This window comes from Procambarus clarkii, chromosome 8 (genome assembly GCF_040958095.1).
Source record: "Procambarus clarkii isolate CNS0578487 chromosome 8, FALCON_Pclarkii_2.0, whole genome shotgun sequence".
NCBI lineage: Eukaryota > Metazoa > Arthropoda > Malacostraca > Decapoda > Cambaridae > Procambarus > Procambarus clarkii.
This window is the reverse complement of record NC_091157.1, coordinates 45624573-45643459: the sequence shown is the minus strand read 5'-3', so window position 1 is coordinate 45643459 and position 18887 is coordinate 45624573. Positions and strand designations below refer to the sequence as shown.

The 18887-nt window shown below is 44.1% G+C and overlaps 1 protein-coding gene across 1 annotated transcript in view; it reads left to right on the top strand.

Moving 5' to 3' along the window:
* The window catches only part of LOC123759651 (polypeptide N-acetylgalactosaminyltransferase 1), a 61449-nt gene that overhangs the window by 29613 nt on the left and 12949 nt on the right, over positions 1-18887 (top strand). Inside the window, exons 2-5 of the mRNA XM_069317852.1 lie at positions 12072-12206; positions 12487-12599; positions 14171-14351; positions 17403-17583. Of these exons, the coding sequence (XP_069173953.1) occupies positions 12072-12206; positions 12487-12599; positions 14171-14351; positions 17403-17583 (610 nt within the window). The remainder of the gene's footprint in view (positions 1-12071; positions 12207-12486; positions 12600-14170; positions 14352-17402; positions 17584-18887) is intronic.

Genomic DNA, 18887 nt, shown 5'->3' with positions numbered 1-18887 from the left:
AAGAATGGTCATCATATCTTCAGCCATGTTATTGGGACTCGTCTTCTGCTTCAGGACTCTGGGTAAGGCTGTTTCAAAGCTCTTATGTACTACACGTGTCCTCCAGTGCTGGGAAGACAGCGTTGGAACCTCTCCTCAAACAGCAAAAAGCGAAGATTGAGAGATTACAACCAGAATCTCCAAGACTGGTCAAGGTCTACTCCAAGACTGGTCAAGGTCTACTCCAAGACTGGTCAAGGTCTACTCCAAGACTGGTCAAGGTCTACTCCAAGACTGGTCAAGGTCTACTCCAAGACTGGTCAAGGTCTACTCCAAGACTGGTCAAGGTCTACTCCAAGACTGGTCAAGGTCTACTCCAAGACTGGTCAAGGTCTACTCCAAGACTGGTCTCGGGATCGAAGGGACTGAGTTGGGGGACAGACTAATAGAACTGAATTTAACGACATTAGAAGAAAGTCTAATTATAAGGGGGACATGATCCAGACACATAAAATACTCAGGAATTAAAGCTACAATTGAGAAGTTTAGTAGAAGCAGTAAAGTACCAAGAGCAAATACATGGACACGTGCAGAATAGGCATAGGGTTTCGAGGGAATGTTTATTCAGTGTAAGGACAGTAGTAAACAAGAAAGGAACGGACTGGAATGGGAACAAGAGTAGAGGATATACCTCAATTCATATTTTTAAAGCAGATATAACGATAAACAATGGTGTCGGGAGTCATAGACGACCTACACTGTGAGGTAAATGGTGTTATATATATATATATATATATATATATATATATATATATATATATATATATATATATATATATATATATGTATATATATATATATATATATATATATATATATATATATATATATATATATATATATATATATATGTCGTACCTAGTAGCCAGAACTCACTTCTCAGCCTACTATGCAAGGCCCGATTTGCCTATTAGGCCAAGTTTTCATGAATTAATTGTTTTTCGACTACCTAACCTACCTAACCTAACCTAACCTAACTTTTTCGGCTACCTAACCTAACCTAACCTATAAAGATTGGTTAGGTTAGGTTAGGTAGGGTTGGTTAGGTTCGGTCATATATCTACGTCAATTTTAACTCCAATAAAAAAAAATTGACCTCATACATAATGAAATGGGTAGCTTTATCATTTCATAAGAAAAAAATTAGAGAAAATATATTAATTCAGGAAAACTTGGCTTATTAGGCAAATCGGGCCTTGCATAGTAGGCCGAGAAGTGCGTTCTGGCTATTAGGTACGACATATATATATATATATCTCGTTCTTCGTGTTGACCTCAATTGTGGTCCCACACAAGTCCCTCACCCGGGGAAATACTCAGTCACTGACCGACATAAATGTTGAGTATGACAAAGCATCATCCTGTCGACTCCTCATTAGCCATTCTGTCTGTCTCTCAATTAAACTAAGTCTATCGTTCATTAGGAACGGCGCTGATGCTCCTAATGGAACCGCAATATATATATATATATATATATATATATATATATATATATATATATATATATATATATATATATATATATATATATATATATTGCAAGATTTAAAGAGTGGCTTTTGATATTTAGGAAAATCAGTAGGAGCCATGAGAAGGATTCGAACCCACACACTTGGTACACATCTCAGACCCTACACTAAGACTTGCTTTTGACCATGTAGTGGTGTAGTAGATTGGGAGTACCGTGTGCGCGGGTTCGAATCCTTTTCATGGTTCCTACTGATCGTCTCTTTGACACATCACGTTAAAAAAAATTCATTGTGCATTATATTTAATTCACAGATGTTTTTTTCAAAATATTTATAAAACTATTTCACAAAGATCTACATTGAGTTTGTACTTGGTACAGAACATCGAGAGGCAGTTCCAGTTTTGACTGTGTAGGTGTAAAAGCACTTTTTTACTTTATTACATCTTTTTCCCCCTAAATAAAAGTCAGATATCATTACAAATTGTTGCTGAATCGCTTTGTATCTCATGCATCTCTTCTTGAAGAGAGAGAGAGAGAGAGAGAGAGAGAGAGAGAGAGAGAGAGAGAGAGAGAGAGAGAGAGAGAGAGAGAGAGAGAGGGAGACTGTCCCAGCCAGCGTCAGTTCCAGGGTGGAGTTACGTCATTATGATAATTATAGATACTTTTTGTTTTATTCCTAATCTCATATTTTTACTCTATCTTCTTTTTATTGCAGCTGTTTGTGCTGAGTCTGATTTTTATCTTTGTATTGTTTCTCCCCCCACCTCCTCGTCCTTTGTATTTCTCAACCCTTTTTATCCCTCCTCTTTCATATTTGTTTTCATTCACCTGTCCCTTTTCGCTTCACCTTTCATTTTCCCCTCATCTTCCCTTTTTACATTGTCGTTCCCTCTCTCTCTGAACTTGTGGGCCGTGGCCTGCATGTGTGCTCACTCGTAGCTGATTACCCCTCTCATGTCTCTCATCTTCCCTCATGTCTCACTGGAACACTCTCTCACACCACTTCCTAGTTCCCACTTTTCCAAATTCCTCTTTTCATCTTTCCCAGCTCCACCACTCTCCCTCCTCTCCCCAGTTTCTGTTTTCATTTTCTCTTGCCAGTTCCTGCTCTCTCTTCCCCAGCGTCTCTCTCTCACTCTCAGCTCCACATTTTCCCTCAGCCCCACTTTCCTTAGCGTTCCTTTCCTCAGCCCCCTCACTCTCCCCTGCTCCCCTAGCTCCCAGCAGCCTCCTGTTCTGGCCAGCAGGGCCGCTCCCTCACCCGTGTTTATGAGCCGCGGGGAGAACTTGCTTCACTATATATTAATACCTCTCGTGATAACGTCGAGGGGCTTCGTCCTCCCACCACACCTTCATCTGCTTCCTCTCTCTCTCTCTCTCTCTCTCTCTCTCTCTCTCTCTCTCTCTCTCTCTCTCTCTCTCTCTCTCTCTCTCTCTCTCTCTCTCTCTCTCTGATCTTCCATGTGTTCTGTCCACTCGGGAAGTAAAATTATACGGTGTATTACGCTACAACTGGGCTCCCTATTTTATCTTTAGTTACACCTAGGGGGATTTTTCTTTGTTCCGGCGCTGCACAGCGTGTGAAGCGTCGCTGTGTCACTGTCTCACATTCCTCTCACAGTCCTGTAATAGTTGTGTCTACTGCTGCGTGTCCTGTGATTTATCTTCCCTCTCCGGGTTGTTGTTTTTCACATTTTCCGTCTTTTCGTATTCCTAGATTTTCCTTCCTTATGGTAAGCTCTTTTAACCCTTCCGTCAGTCACCTACGCAGGTCCACGGAGAGAAACTTTGTTGTTAAACTTTTCGTTATCTAATGTACAACTTAGAGATTAGCTTTGTAGATTAGTTTCTTCCATCTCTAGCCAGCTCCCAGCTGTGGCTAATTAAGCTGAACTAATTACTGGTAGTGTGTTTCCGGGCATCTTGTTGCCACCTTGTTTGGTCTGTCTCATCTCAGAGCCCCTACCAGGGGTCTCCATGGTCGTATTAAAGGCTTATCCGGACTGGAGGCAATTACGGGCTCACCATAGCCCGTGCTACATGGATATTTCCGTTGTGAGAAGCTAAATCTAAAACAACAACAACTTAAAGCGAACGTTTGATTAAAAAAATCTTAATTCTTTTAGTATATTTATTTTTATATATCTAAAAAATATTATTCAGCTTTGGTATTATTTATTTCTAATTTAGATTACATGTATTTTGAAGAAATCTTTAGAGCAGGTTGCGGGCTTCGAACCAGTGTCAGGGTAACTTCAGATATTGAGATTTCATTGTGTACATATATTTTCTTTAGGGGAAGGGGTTCCACTACTATAAACGTGCGCCCCCCTGCTGTTGACAGATGGTTTGCAATGAGCAGTGTACATGCGGATGTTACACAATGTCTTACCTCTGTGGTAATTTCCTGGCATTATTGACATATTTCTGTCTCTTCAGGAGTATATTTCCATTAAATATAAACCTCCCCATGAATATACGAGCTTTATTACAGTTACCCCATTCACTGGGTTACATGGGTACCTAATCTGTCTCCTTTGGATCCTTGCATGGAGTATACCTTTCTCTCTCTCTCTCTCTCTCTCTCTCTCTCTCTCTCTCTCTCTCTCTCTCTCTCTCTCTCTCTCTCTCTCTCTCTCTCTCTCTCTCTCTCTCTCTTCCACAGACGGAGCAGGTGCGTCGGGAGGCGAGATCGAGTGCCTACATAGGCTGACACGTTGGTGAAATGTTGCCTCACGAGCCAGCTCTTTATCTCAATACAGTGAGGGATAGGTTTATGGTAAAGCAAGGCGAGGCTCGTGTCACAGATGCTACAGGCATTGGTAAGACGGAAGACCTGCCAGGCGTAATGTTTGACACAGGTGTTCCTGGTGTTGGAAAGTATGAATGGGTGTCTCACATATTTGTCCCGACCCTTGCTAGAGGCACTAACACCTGTAAAATTCAGCCACAATCAAACATATGAGCAATCTTCTAACATATGACTATTAAAGCTGTCACTCAGAGCTGATAAACTAATTTACTCTAAGGGAAATTTTCAACATAATCTTGGTCTATCTAATTATGTGAAGTATCACCAAAATGTGTCACCAAAATGTGTCATATTACATTGTCATTCACAACAGCAATGTTGTGCAATTGAAGCAATGTTCTCTTACTAGCTAGCCTGCCACATATACTGACTTAGAAATATCTCCTGATTACAACCACTGGGGTCTGATTATGACCTTTTGGGAGCCTTTTGCACTAGTGCTCATAAGATGAGTATGGGGTGCATAATAAACTAGTGCTCATAAGATGAGTATGGGGTGCATAATAAACTAGTGCTCACAGGATGAGTATTGGGTGCATAATAAACTAGTGCTCACAGGAGGAGTATGGGGTGCATAATAAACTAGTGCTCACAGGATGAGTATTGGGTGCATAATAAACTAGTGCTCACAGGAGGAGTATGGGGTGCATAATAAACTAGTGCTCACAGGAGGAGTATGGGGTGCATAATAAACTAGTGCTCACAGGAGGAGTATGGGGTGCATAGAAAATGATATCACTGGCGGTAGCAATTGCTTGCTGACTTTAATTCCTCTTGTCCTCTTTTTATCTTATTATCTACTATCCCCTTTCTTTTAGTTTTTGACTTCGCTTGTTAGTTCTTCCGTGTTATTAGATATTACTTTCATATGATCTCTTTTCTTCCTTCATTCCTTCTTAATCTCCTCCGGACTTCAACTCAATTTGTTTTTCTTTTACTCCTTCCTTCCTTCTTTTCCCCTGCATACCCTCTTTCACTCACGTTTCACTGTCTCTCATTCTTCGTCCTTCCCCCCCGCCTCTTTGTCCCCTTCTTTCTCGCCTAACCACTTTATTCCCTCTTTTCTTTCCCCTCTTTTCTTTCCCCTCCCTCTCCACCTCACCCCTCTCACTGGCTCGGGTACCGCCTCGCTTCCCCCTCAGGTGGCCAGGGCTTCTCTCACATAAATAAAGACCAGGTTTAGCTTCATGTTTACAAGCCTAGCTACACCGTTTCCAGTTTTGGTTTCCCTTTCCTATCTGCCTGTCTTTTGTGACAGCAAGTCAGTGTGTGTGTGTCTGTGCACTTGTGAGGGTTGGGAAGCCAGTCTGTCCAGTTTGTGTGAGCGTACAGACGCAGACTGCATGATGTCTGTCTTGTTCTGTATCTCTGTCAGTCTGGCGTCTGGGTACAAGTGACAGGATGAATAATTCAGAAGGGTTTCTTGTTTTGTTTTTAATTAGGGGAGTGTTTTACATGCTTCTAGAGTGGTGTTTTCGCTCATAGGACGAGTGACGCTGCCCAATAAATTCACGATTTGGGGCAAAATTGAAAATATATTTTTTTCTGTCTCTCAGTGAGACTGACTCTCTTGTGAGTTCCTTAAAAGTTAAGTGTTTACTTGGCTTGAGAAACGTACAACATTTTGATAAACACAGACTGTAAAGTGGCACTCAGTCGTTCTTGTTAAACTACTGTGAGTGGACAGGTGGAAAGTTATCATACCTGTAGACTGTAGACCACCTGCCAGTGCCTGGCACTCATACAGGATGCCAATCCGGAGTGCCAGGATCATCGACCTTTATGACCATATGTCGACACTTGCGACATGATTTTGTAGTAACAGTCGACACATTTCTGACACGCAATGACCCGGTTCCTTCCTCTCACTCCGACACTGCTGGCTTCCACAACGCCTTAAACTGCAGCAAAAAAGACGTTTTGATCATTTTTTGTTACAAGGTGACTGTCTGTACGTGGCCTAAATCCTCGGTTGGTCCGTGGTATAGTATTGCTTGGTTAGGCCCAGCTATCTCCCTTGTGAGGAGGTAGCAAGGATGAACTACCTCGGCTGAGTCAAAGAGAATTTGTTGGCATGCTATTCCTGTTGCCTGTTCTTACTGCTGGTGTTTCCTCGACATGTACTTACCTAGTTGTACTTGCGGGGGGGTTGAGCTCTGACTCTTTGGTCCCGCCTCTCAACGAGACTGTGCGGGGATGCCTGCACTTCCCACCGGATGGGCTGCTTTAGCTCGAAACGCTGTGCATGTTAGTGATTTCAATTTATATCTGCAGTAGTGGAACATCCATCACATGTTAGGTTTGCTTGCTGTGTTATGTAAGGTAAATGGACTTGCAGGCGATGAGTCACAATAACGTGGCTAAAGTATGTTAACCAGACCACACACTAGAAGGTGAAGGGACGACGACGTTTCGGTCCTTCCTGGACCATTCTCAAGTCGATCGACTTAAGAAGGGTCCAGGACGGACCGAAACGTCGTCGTCCCTTCACCTTCTAGTGTGTGGTCTGGTCAACGTAAATGGACGTCACTGAGGCGTTATTCACTCAAGGGAGCTCCAACTCTTAAACTAATCTCGCTTACTAATTGTAAGTCAACTTACATCGTAAGTCAATTAAACTAATTGACTTACGCAGCCAAATGAAGAGCGCTGAAGTTACACTGAGTCAAGAGGATTAATGTGACGAATGAAAACATGAATGAAATTCACAAATGAAAGAAGGGGATATAGGCCTACGCAGCAAGTGAAAAATACGAGTTGACTTTTAAGAATGTATTCATTTGGGAATACTCATGGGAATACCAGTATTCCCATTCATGGGAATGGGAATACTGGGTATTCATTTGGGATAAATTTAGGTTAAAATGAATTCTGGACAAAAATTATTGACCAGTAGAGTTGTGAATTAGTTAACGAGTAGAGCTGTGAATTAGTTAACGGGTAGAGCTGTAAATTAGTTAACAAGTAGAGTTGTGAATTAGTTAACAAGTAGAGTTGTGAATTAGTTAACTGTATGACCGAGGTAGTAGAGAGGGTGAAGGGGGGGAGGGGGTGCTGGTGGGATCGTTCATGGTCGGCGGAGCGTGGGAGAACGCACACCCTGGGAGAACGCACACCCTGGGAGAACGCACACCCTGGGAGAACGCACACCCTGGGAGAACGCACACCCTATGAGCTCTCTTTTTTTTCAAAACCTCATATACTGCGGCCGGAGCTGAACGCTGGTAACATAACCCTGTTGAAGTTCTCCGGATTCTTCCGTAAACGCGTTTTTAAAAACATTACCATTGGGGTTAGGCTCGACTCATTCTGATGTTGAACCCGGGTTCGTATCCACCACCAACGAGTTAACGACCATTAACACCAAATACATTTTCTTGTTTTCTTAAGAGTTGTCTTTAAAAAAAAAAGGCTCCCTGAGCATACAGCACCTGCCTGGGCGTCCTTAGATGTCATAACCGTCAGTGGGAGTGTAAAATTAGCTTGTGTGAGAGCAATGTGATATTAGTGCCAGGGAGAGCAAGGGGCACCGTCCCTTGCCAGAGCTGTTTGTTGACATGTGTGGGAGTGGCACCCTAGGCAGGAGTGATCACCGGATTGGCAAGTCCACCACAGCAAGTCCTCAGGAAATAGCTAGTTTAGGGATAGGTAACCTGTACTATGGCTAGGCTGCTGGGAGTGGGTAAACTGATGGGCATGTTTAGATTGCTGGGATGGTTAGGTTCCTAGTATGGCTAGGCTCCTGGAATGGTTAGGCTCCTGGTATAGCTAGGCTCCTGGTATGATTAGGCTCCTGGTATAGCTAGGTTCCGAGTATGATTAGGCTCCTAGTATGATTAGGCTCCTGGTATAGCTAGGTTCCGAGTATGATTAGGCTCCTAGTATGATTAGGCTCCTGGTATAGCTAGGCTCCTGGTATGATTAGGCCCCTGGTATAGCTAGGTTTCTAGTATGATTAGGCTCCTAGTATGATTAGGCTCCTAGTATGATTAGGCTCCTAGTATGTTTAGGCTCCTGGTATAGCTAGGCTCTTAGTATGATTAGGCTCCTGGTATAGCTAGGCTCCTGGTATAGCTAGGTTCCTAGTATGATTAGGCTCCTAGTATAATTAGGCTCCTAGTATGATTAGGCTCCTGGTATAGCTAGGCTCCTGGTATAGTTAGGTTCCTAGTATGATTAGGCTCCTAGTATGATTAGGCTCCTGGTATAGCTAGGCTCCTGGTATGGCTAGGCTCCTGGTATAGCTAGGCTCCTGGTATGGCTAGGCTCCTGGTATAGCTAGGCTCCTGGTATAGCTAGGCTCCTGGTATAGCTAGGCTCCTGGTATAGCTAGGCTCCTGGTATGGCTAGGCTCCTGGTATAGCTAGGCTCCTGGTATGGCTAGGCTCCTGGTATAGCTAGGCTCCTGGTATTGCTAGGCTCCTGGTATAGCTAGGCTCCTGGTATAGCTAGGCTCCTGGTATAGCTAGGCTCCTGGTATAGCTAGGCTCCTGATATGGCGAGGCTCCTGGTATGGCTAGGCTCCTGGTATAGCTAGGCTCCTGGTATGGCTAGGCTCCTGGTATAGCTAGGCTCCTGGTATGGCTAGGCTTGTGAAGTTGCTGAGCAGTGGGTACGGATTTGGAAAAAAATAAACATTTAATTTGCAATGTAAATAACTCATTGTTAAATTTACATTTATAATTGCTATTATAATCATCTGTTTATTGCATTTAAATTAAAAATTAAAATTTTAATTTACCTAGGCTGGAGAGTGGGAAGCAAAGTGTTTTTTCCTTAATCTATTTGGTTTTGTGGAGAGAGAGATTTAGACCACAATCAACTTACCCACCAACTAACAAAGTGTACTTTAGCCCTTAAGTTAGTCTACAACTGAAGTAAACTTTCAGTATACACCGTATGTATACTGAAAGTATTCAGTATTCGTGTGTGTGTCGGTACACTTTCCTGTAGGCAAGAAAAATGCCCTTCAAAGAGAACTTGGTCAGGGAAGCCACAAGGACAACAGCCTCGCTCTGATTTATTCAGTATTATGACGCTCGCTGACCCCCTGTCCATAGGAGAGGAGGTAAAGGTGAGAGATGGAGAGAGAGAGAGAGAGAGAGAGAGAGAGAGAGAGAGAGAGAGAGAGAGAGAGAGAGAGAGAGAGAGAGAGAGAGAGAGAGAGAGAGAGAGAGAGAGAGAGATTGACGCTGGGGTCTGAAGGAACTAAAGAAGAGCGGAAAGAGACACTGAAGGATAGCAGGAAACTGATTAATAACAAATGGCTTACCCCCTTATCAGTGTTTATGGAGGAGGATTTTGGGGTATAGGTCTCCAGGGCTTTGGCTCATGCCTCATTTGTGTTTCCACATCAATGTTTTCCTGTTAGGTGTGTACTCATGTGCACCAGACTAGGGCATAGTGAGGCATTTGCTAAAGTACAATATGCTACAAGGAGCACCACCGGTCCACCATGGAGAACATAAGAACAAAGGTAACTGCAGAAGGCCTATTGGCCCATACGAGGCAGCTCCTATTTATAACCACCCCAATCACACTCATAAACATGGAGCTCCAGCACCACTCTACCATCGAGCCACACCATGGCTCCATTACTCCACCATGGAGCCACACCGCCACTCTATCATCACACTCCACTAGTGTGATAGCTCTTTGTGCTGTAGGTCGTCCTCCTCTAGCCCACTAAGACATCTTAGTGGTGCCATAAGGGGCCACCTTATGGTGCCATAAGGGGCCCACTTTATGGTGCCATAAGGGGCCACCTTATGGGACTATCAGAACGGGTTTCAAGACCCTGACTGGGCCCCACTAATGAGGTCTTCGGTCACACCGCAAGTTATAAATTTTCCGGTGATCTTCACATTCAAATGAGAATAAAGTGTGTGAAGGCAGCCCAGCGAGACGTACATATTCAATGCATGATGGAACCCGGAGGCACAGGCGTGTGGGAACACCTGGGAATTGAACCAAGGAACGCAATGGGCGGAGTGTTAGACAAGCGTGAGAGAGATGACATTATATAGGATGGTAAGTGTGAGAGAGAGAGGAGCACGAACGTGGAAAGATTTGATGATACACCTGTGTTCTCCAAACGTGTTTCAAATGCGTATTCTTGCAGGCGTAAAAAAAATCCTTACGACGAGAGAGTGATTACTTCACAATTGTAAGTAAGTTTGGTAAGTGTGGGATCGTGGTTCCTTCTGTGGGAGGGAGGGGAAAAGGATGTGGTTTACTGAGAAAGTATACTAAAAGGAATGGTTAAATTGTATACAAGATGATTCGACAAAACTCATTTTCCGTTAGCATTGATAAACTAGAACAGCGATGGGGGATCGAACCGGTGCCGCATGCGGCTTTTAATAGTACTCAGTGCGTCTTTCGAGTGCAATTTAAACATAGAGAACTATTGGAGTCGAAGGAGATCTCTATTTAAAACTTGTATACCTTCCTAGAGGCAGTGGGAGCCCGATGTCAGCCAACGACACACTCACTAGAGTCAATAGTTTCATCTCATTAAGAACAACAATCCCACTCTTTACAAATAAATCAATGACATGTTGTCTAATGACCAGACCACACACTAGAAGGTGAAGGGACGACGACGTTTCGATCCGTCCTGGACCATTCTCAAGTCGATTGTGAGAATGGTCCAGGACAGACCGAAACGTCGTCGCCCCTTCACTTTCTAGTGTGTATGGTTTGGTCAACATACTTTAGCCACGTTATTGTGACTCATCGCCTGCACAAGTTGTCTTGATTAGAGAGTTTAAGCGACTACTTTATACTAGGTGAGTTATGAACATTATTTAACAGACAAATTTTGCTATTAAAATTTTGATTATTCTTAGTCGACATGAGACGCACTCTTCTTCATTACCATGTATGGATGCCAAAGAGATGGAAATGAGAGGCATTCCTTGAAGACTCTAATATGTATCTAGAAGGCTGCCATTCTTCTCCCAGTGGCATCGCCTTCCTCGCTACACCGGCAAGCACTCTCTAACTTTCCGCTCCACCTCACAAATTCGCTAACCATTCCTTATTTCATTTTGTTATGAACATACTTGTGGACTTCCGCATCGTAGCTTGCTAGTTACTTGAAGGGTTGGTTAGCTTGTGTTGAATTAGCTGATACTAAAAGCCCCATCTCCCAGGATGGTTAGTCGTACGAGCGCATGTCATCAATGTCTTGCATTGGCAAATTGTTGGTGAATTATGAGGATATCCTCAAGAACACTCGCTTGAGTAAAGTAACGCAAAGCTCCTGTTAGAGGAGTCTAATTGCTGGATTAGTAATTAGACCCCTCACGACCCAACGTGAAGAATGGATCACGTGGGTTATCTTGAGGTTATCTTGAGATGATTTCGGGGCTTTAGTGTCCCCGCGGCCCGGTCCTCGACCAGGCCTCCACCCCCAGGAAGCAGCCCGTGACAGCTGACTAACACCCAGGTACCTATTTTACTGCTTGGTAACAGGGGCATAGGGTGAAAGAAACTCTGCCCATTGTTTCTCGCCGGCGCCTGGGATCGAACCCAGGACCACAGGATCAGAAGTCCAGCGTGCTGTCCGCTCGGCCGACCGGCTCCCATTGCGTGAGTGTTGATATAATATGATATCTTGAGTAGTTCAAGTATGTTTATTGAGACTAGAAAGAAATACATCTCAAAGGGATAGAGTAGCTTAGGCTATTTGTACCCCCTCCTCATCTTGTGTAGTGGGAGCCATGACGCTATCCTTCTGGTCAGGATGTTGTGGTGTCGGCGACGTGGGCGGTGGGCGAGCGTGGGCGTGGCTGTGCTGGTCCTCTTCGTCCTCGTCTTCGTCATCAAGGACCCCAGGATCTCCTTCGACGACAACCCGGACGTCATGATCCCTCTCAAGTAAGTCCTCGAACGCGTGTCGTATTTTCTTACACAATACGTTTGAATTTGTCAATGCATCTTAGGGGATGACCGCATCTTTAACGAGCCTGGACTGAAGACGGGTTGGAATCGTGTGCAAACCGCCTTTCATTCATAAAATAGGGGTTTAGCTGGCTGGATTACCGAGCATTTGGCCTTTGTTGATGAGGACGGACTGCTGAGGTAGAAGCCTGTAGGTCATTGGCTAGCGAAGTGTCACAAGTTGTCACTGAGACACTGAGAGTTCGTATCCCTGCAGGTCGCGCCACCACAACCAGGAGGAGTATATTGACAAGCGAGGGATCCACGTGGTGGTGGGTCACTACATGGGGGACAACATCCCGGGCAAGACCTCTCCTAACCTTACTGAAGGTGAGTTTATTATGGACCTCCCTGCACCTCTTGTGGGGTTTCCAGGTTCTCTCTGGAAATTTTGGTGAGCTGTATTTTTTATGGTGTGTGTGTGTGTGTGTGTGTGTGTGTGTGTGTGTGTGTGTGTGTGTGTGTGTGTGTGAGTGTGTGTACTCACCTAGTTGTGTTTGCGGGGGTTGAGCTCTGGCTCTTTGGTCCCGCCTCTCAACCGTCAATCAACAGGTGTACAGATTCCTGAGCCTATCGGGCTCTGTCATATCTACACTTGAAACTGTGTATGGAGTGAGCCTCCACCACATCACCCCCTAATGCATTCCATTTGTCAACCACTCTGACACTAAAAAAGTTCTTTCTAATATCTCTGTGGCTCATTTGGGCACTCAGTTTCCACCTGTGTCCCCTTGTGCGTGTTCCCCTTGTGTTAAATAGACTGTCTTTATCTACCCTATCAATCCCCTTCAGAATCTTGAATGTGGTGATCATGTCCCCCCTAACTCTTCTGTCTTCCAGCGAAGTGAGGTTTAATTCCCGTAGTCTCTCCTCGTAGCTCATACCTCTCACACTGTGTGTGTGTGTGTGTGTGTGTGTGTGTGTGTGTGTGTGTGTGTGTGTGTGTGTGTGTGTGTGTGTGTGTGTGTGTGCTGCAGTCAAGTCATTTATACAAATGAGGAATAGAATGGGTCCCAGCACAGCTCCTTGAGGCACCCCGCTTGTTATTCTATGACAGTCCGACTCCTCGCCCCTCACTGTCACTCTGACACCTGTCTGTAAGAGTGACACCTATGTTTGTGTGTGTGTGTGTGTGTGTGTGTGTGTGTGTGTGTGTGTGTGTGTGTGTGTGTGTGTGTGTGTGTGTGTGTGTGTGTGTGTGTGTGTTTTGTGTGGAACATATATGAATGCAATGTTTTCTGTGAGTTTCTGGAGCCCGGGGGAGTCTTTGTGAATGTGTCGCAAGATAATAGGCTTTATGTGAGTTCCTCATTTCATTACATGTTTTTTAACTTAAAAAATGTTATAATTTTCTCATCGGCATTAAGGATTACTCGTTTTTTACCTGCTCTCATTATCCCTGCTCCTTTCTCTAATTTTCTCACTCCTCATTCTATTTACCATATACTCTTATTCATGCCTTCTTCCTTATTAACAAAGTAGGTATGAACAATAAGAATCGACTTATACCAGTCGATTCTTATACTAAGAATCGACTGGTATAAGTCGATTCTTATATAGACTATACCAGTCGATCTAAGAATCCCCTCCCCCCGAGGCATCCCCTCTTTCCTGATATAGCTGCTCACCCCCTGAACCCTAACGTCTTCTCCCTCACCCCACGTCACCCCCATCGACTTTCTCTGTAACCTACGTGCGCTGTGAACGAGGTTAATCTACTGCAAGATAATTGTCATGTATAATGTAGATGTAGTACCTAAATTAGGCTAATGTAGCCAAAAACAACGTTTATAAATGCAAATATTCATGAATAAAACATGTTTTGTCTGTGTATAATACATCACCTCATTGGTTTCCGTCAAACGGACCATAATATCTCTGTTATCCTCCACCGTTTCAAGTGCTCCTGAACACCAACGGGTACTCGCCCCAGCCCACGGCGGGGGAGAACGGTAACCCCGTTCACATCCCCAGCTGGGAGGGGGCCCGGATGCAACAGCTTTACCACATCAACAAGTTCAACCTGCTGGCTTCTGACCGCGTCCCTCTTAACCGGACCCTCCCGGACGTCCGCAAGAAGAAGTAAGTGTCACGAGTCGATGTTGTCAGTTTTGTGATGTCCCTGTTGTTGATCACTGAGACAACCCGTCCTCTTAAAAATAATGTCACTTCTGGCTCGTATGCGCCGCTATGGCCAAATTTTGACGTAATTTGAAATGAAATCGACTCACAAAAGTGACGTACTGTTCCGTTTTCTGTTTGAGTCGTCCGGCTTACTCGGCAAGCTTAGAAGAGGAAACTTTTCTTTAACGTTTTTCATACCGTTTTGAAACTTTATGAGAATTTCCTGCCCACCTAACCTATCAGAGGACCTTTAACTTACTGTTGTTGAAAAAATATCCCAAATTTATTCTCATTTTTTGGTTGTCAGCACCCGACGGAGTACTTGCCTCGCATGCCGCAACCAAACGGCACGCAGCTGGGTTTAGCCCCTGGCACTGTTTCTCCTACAAATCTACTTCCTCTCACCCTCTTTATCTTCTTCTGTACCCACTTCCAAGCTCGCCCTTCGGGGTGTCTTATCCTGTATATATATATTCGGATTCGGTTATTGCGTAATTTGTTGGCGATGGATTTGTTACGTGAGGAAGGCGCATAGAGGAATGTAATCAAAGGAAACTGATACCTGTACTCATTACAGCACTGTGTGATCGTTGCACTCTTTGTATTCCTGCACTCTCCGTATGTACCAGTCTAGGGGAGATCTTTCTTGATCCGTAACGATGGGAACATCCAGTTATTGTTCTTGCAGACGAAGAGTCACAATAACGTGGCTGAAGTATGTTGACCAATCCACAAACTAGAAGTTTGTGGATTGGTCAACATACAGGACAATACAGCACTTTAAAGGTGAGCGAGGACGGGATAAAGGTAGGATACTCAACCACTTCGACCATCGGGGGATCGAACACCGACGCTGCCAAATACAAATCCTTTGCTGTACCGACCAGTCCCAGGGGATGACTAATGTAAACAATCCGTGTATATACAGCGAGAGGTAAGGTATACCTCTCGGTGTATATATCCCTTGGAGCATATCGGGCAGCCAGGACTTTTTAACCCCTGACGTCATCACCACCACCCTAAAGGAATTAGCTTCCGCAAATTAATACTTGGGTTCAAATAATTATTTTATAAGGATTTATTTTATAAGGAATGCTTTTATTTGTGAGTTTTTAAGGAAAGATGAGATCAGGAGAGAGCGCTACGTCATTACGACTATCACGAGTATTTAGCATTTACAAGGGATATGAGGATAAGGATTTGGGGTAAGACAGACGAAAGGAATTGAAATTGAAATAAGTTTATTGAGGTAAAATACACACAAAGGGATGAGGTAGCTCAAGCTATTCTCACCCCGTTCAGTACAACGTGTTAATACATACACAGACACACATCACAAACAATAAACATATTACCGAACATTCTGAGATGAAAGGAATGGTGCCCAACCACTACTTAGCCTTTAAGAGAGAGATCGTAAAAATATTGAGGCAAGAGATTCTTGATTCTTAGTGCGTATTAATTTATGGTGTGAGTTTTTGAATATATTTCTGCTGCTTATATGATAAGGGACGAGTCTGAAAGTAGTAATTCTTATGTTTGCGTGTTGTCTGAAGAACCTATACTTATCATGTATGTTTTGTATTGACATTGTGTCAGTTTGACATAAAAAAGTATTTTCAGCCTTTCAGTCTTTTTTTCAGTGTTGGTTATTGCATGAATTGATATGTTGTTATACTTATAATTCACATACCTCTCGTTATACCCAATATTATGTCATTACAGTAATGCTTCGCTGAAATTTCGGGTATAAATATTTAGTAATATTATGGGTAAAATATACTGTTTTAAGTGAGTTTTTAGTACACGAGCCAATTAGTCAATATTTGCTTTTTAAGTTATTTTTGTGATAAATTTATTTAAAAGCAGCTACCAGAAACATGTGACACCTCTGATGGTTACTGATGAGCCGAAATTAGGTTAGTTTTCTTTCAAGAGTAGAGAAGTCACAGTAGGTGGGGGGGGGATGCATATATTTCTAACGACTTTGACCCTACTCAAACATCCAGCATTTTGAGTGGAATATTTCTAATTAGTAATTAAGATTTAATTTTGTAGTGTAGTTTTGTAGTGGGAGTGAATATTAGGAACCAATACACACGAGCCAGAACCTGGTAGTGAATTTCATTACACACAGAAATCACAATTGCGTAATGCATCAAATGAACAAATACCATGTCGACATGGTATTGGTCGACATGGTATTTGTCGACATGGTACTGAGCTACGACATTTGACCATGTCGTAGCTCAGTCGATTAAGGCAGCGTCTGGGATGCTCTCGGACGCAGGTTCGAATCCTCGTCACGGCCCTTGTGGATTTGTTCCTGGTAGTGAACTCAGTGTGTACTGTTAGTGAGTAGAGAAGAGTATTATTACCCTGATACACTGTATGAGGCATAAGGCTCCACCAACGTCTGGAGGTGCCTAGCAGTGACCTTTGCTACGATCGAGGGTTGTCTGGGATGGACTCTCCTAAAGTAAACATACAGTTTAATTTCCACATGTGACTACACAGCCTCAGTTTTTGCCCTTATCATCAGGATAAAACAATGATTTAGGATTTAGGGGGTTTGCTCTATTACGCCGTCTGAAGGTGAAGGGACGACGACGTTTCGGTCCGTCCTGGACCATTCTCAAGTCGACAATCGACTTGAGAATGGTCCAGGACGGACCGAAACGTCGTCGTCCCTTCACCTTCTAGTGTGTGGTCTGGTCAAATTACTTTAGCCACATTATTGTGACTCATCGCCTGCATACTCCCTCTGCACTAAGCCACATCCTCTACATGAAACCAGACTAGATCCTTCACCTGGTTCTTCCCAGAGAGTTGCATTTCGGGATCCGGTGTGCGAGCGAGCCATCATGACCATTCTGTTAGACATTAGACAGATCCTTCTAACCTTACTGACCCATTTCCCCTGTACCAATAGAGCCAGATCGTCGTCACCGAACTATGGACAAAAGGGAATGTTCCTCTACTGAAGCAGGTGCCCCTCTCCCTCTGCAGGTGCCACGAGAGGGCGTACCGGGTGGAGCGTCTCCCTTCCACCTCCGTCATTATCGTCTTCCACAACGAGGCTTGGTCCACCCTGCTGAGGACAGTTCACTCCGTCATCACTCGCTCTCCTCCCAGTCTTCTGGAGGAGATCCTTCTGGTCGACGACGCCTCACAGAGGACCTTTCTCAAGGTTGTTAGGGGCACCTGTGTGTGTGTGTGTGTGTGTGTGTGTGTGTGTGTGTGTGTGTGTGTGTGTGTGTGTGTGTGTGTGTGTGTGTGTGTGTGTGTTTACTAGTTGTGTTTTTGCGGGGGTTGAGCTTTGCTCTTTCGGCCCGCCTCTCAACTGTCAATCAACTGTTTACTAACTACTAACTTACTAACTACTTTTTTTTTTTCCACACCACACACACACACACACACACACCCCAGGAAGCAGCCCGTGACAGCTGACTAACTCCCAGGTACCTATTTACTGCTAGGTAACAGGGGCACTTAGGGTGAAAGAAACTTTGCCCATTTGTTTCTGCCTCGTGCGGGAATCGAACCCGCGCCACAGAATTACGAGTCCTGCGCGCTATCCACCAGGCTACGAGGCCCTGTGTGTGTGTGTGTGTGTGTGTGTGTGTGTGTGTGTGTGTGTGTGTGTGTGTGTGTGTGTGTGTGTGTAATTATCTAAGTGTAATTACCTAAGTGTAGTTACAGGATGAGAGCTACGCTCGTGGTGTCCCGTCTTCCCAGCACTCTTTGTCATTTAACGCTTTGAAACTACTGACGGTCTTGGCCTCCACCACCTTCTCACCTAACTTGTTCCAACCGTCTAACACTCTGTGTGTATGTTTGTGTGTGTGTGTGTGTGTGTGTGTGTGTGTGTGTGTGTGTGTGTGTGTGTGTGTGTGTATGTGTATTTACAATGAAATTTTCTTCTGTTTCTCTCTGTTGCCAGAAAATTTAAAGATTTCTTCATTTTATCATATGCCTTAATACATGTTATGGGTCCTTAGTTGCCTAACACTTGCGGAGTTGTGTGTTAGGAAGGAGAGACGAGATGGTGGGAGAAGGGAAGGTAAGATGAGTTAAGAATGTTTGAAGTCTTACACTACAACACGTGTAAGGAAAGTCAGCTGCGGCTGTTTAATACCAACAAAAGTGGTTATAAGACTTGCCTGAGGACAGGAGGAGTCTCGCAAGGTAGTTTACATGGGAACGTGTTGATTTAAACAAATGGAAAAACTACCTAGAGGTGGACGACCTGAATGTAGATGACTTGGGACCACTTGGACGGTCGGGGATTGAACGTCGACCTGCAGGGAGCGAGACCGTCGCTCTACCGTCCAGCCCAAGTGGTTGGGAGAAACAGAGATAGTGTGTCAGAGAGAACACACACACACACACTGGAGGAGTTAGTGAGAGATAGAGGGAATGGAAGGAGGTGGGGGAGGAGGAGTAGAGAGATGGTGTTGGTAGCTCAGCTTGAATACTAAAAGTAAGGCACAA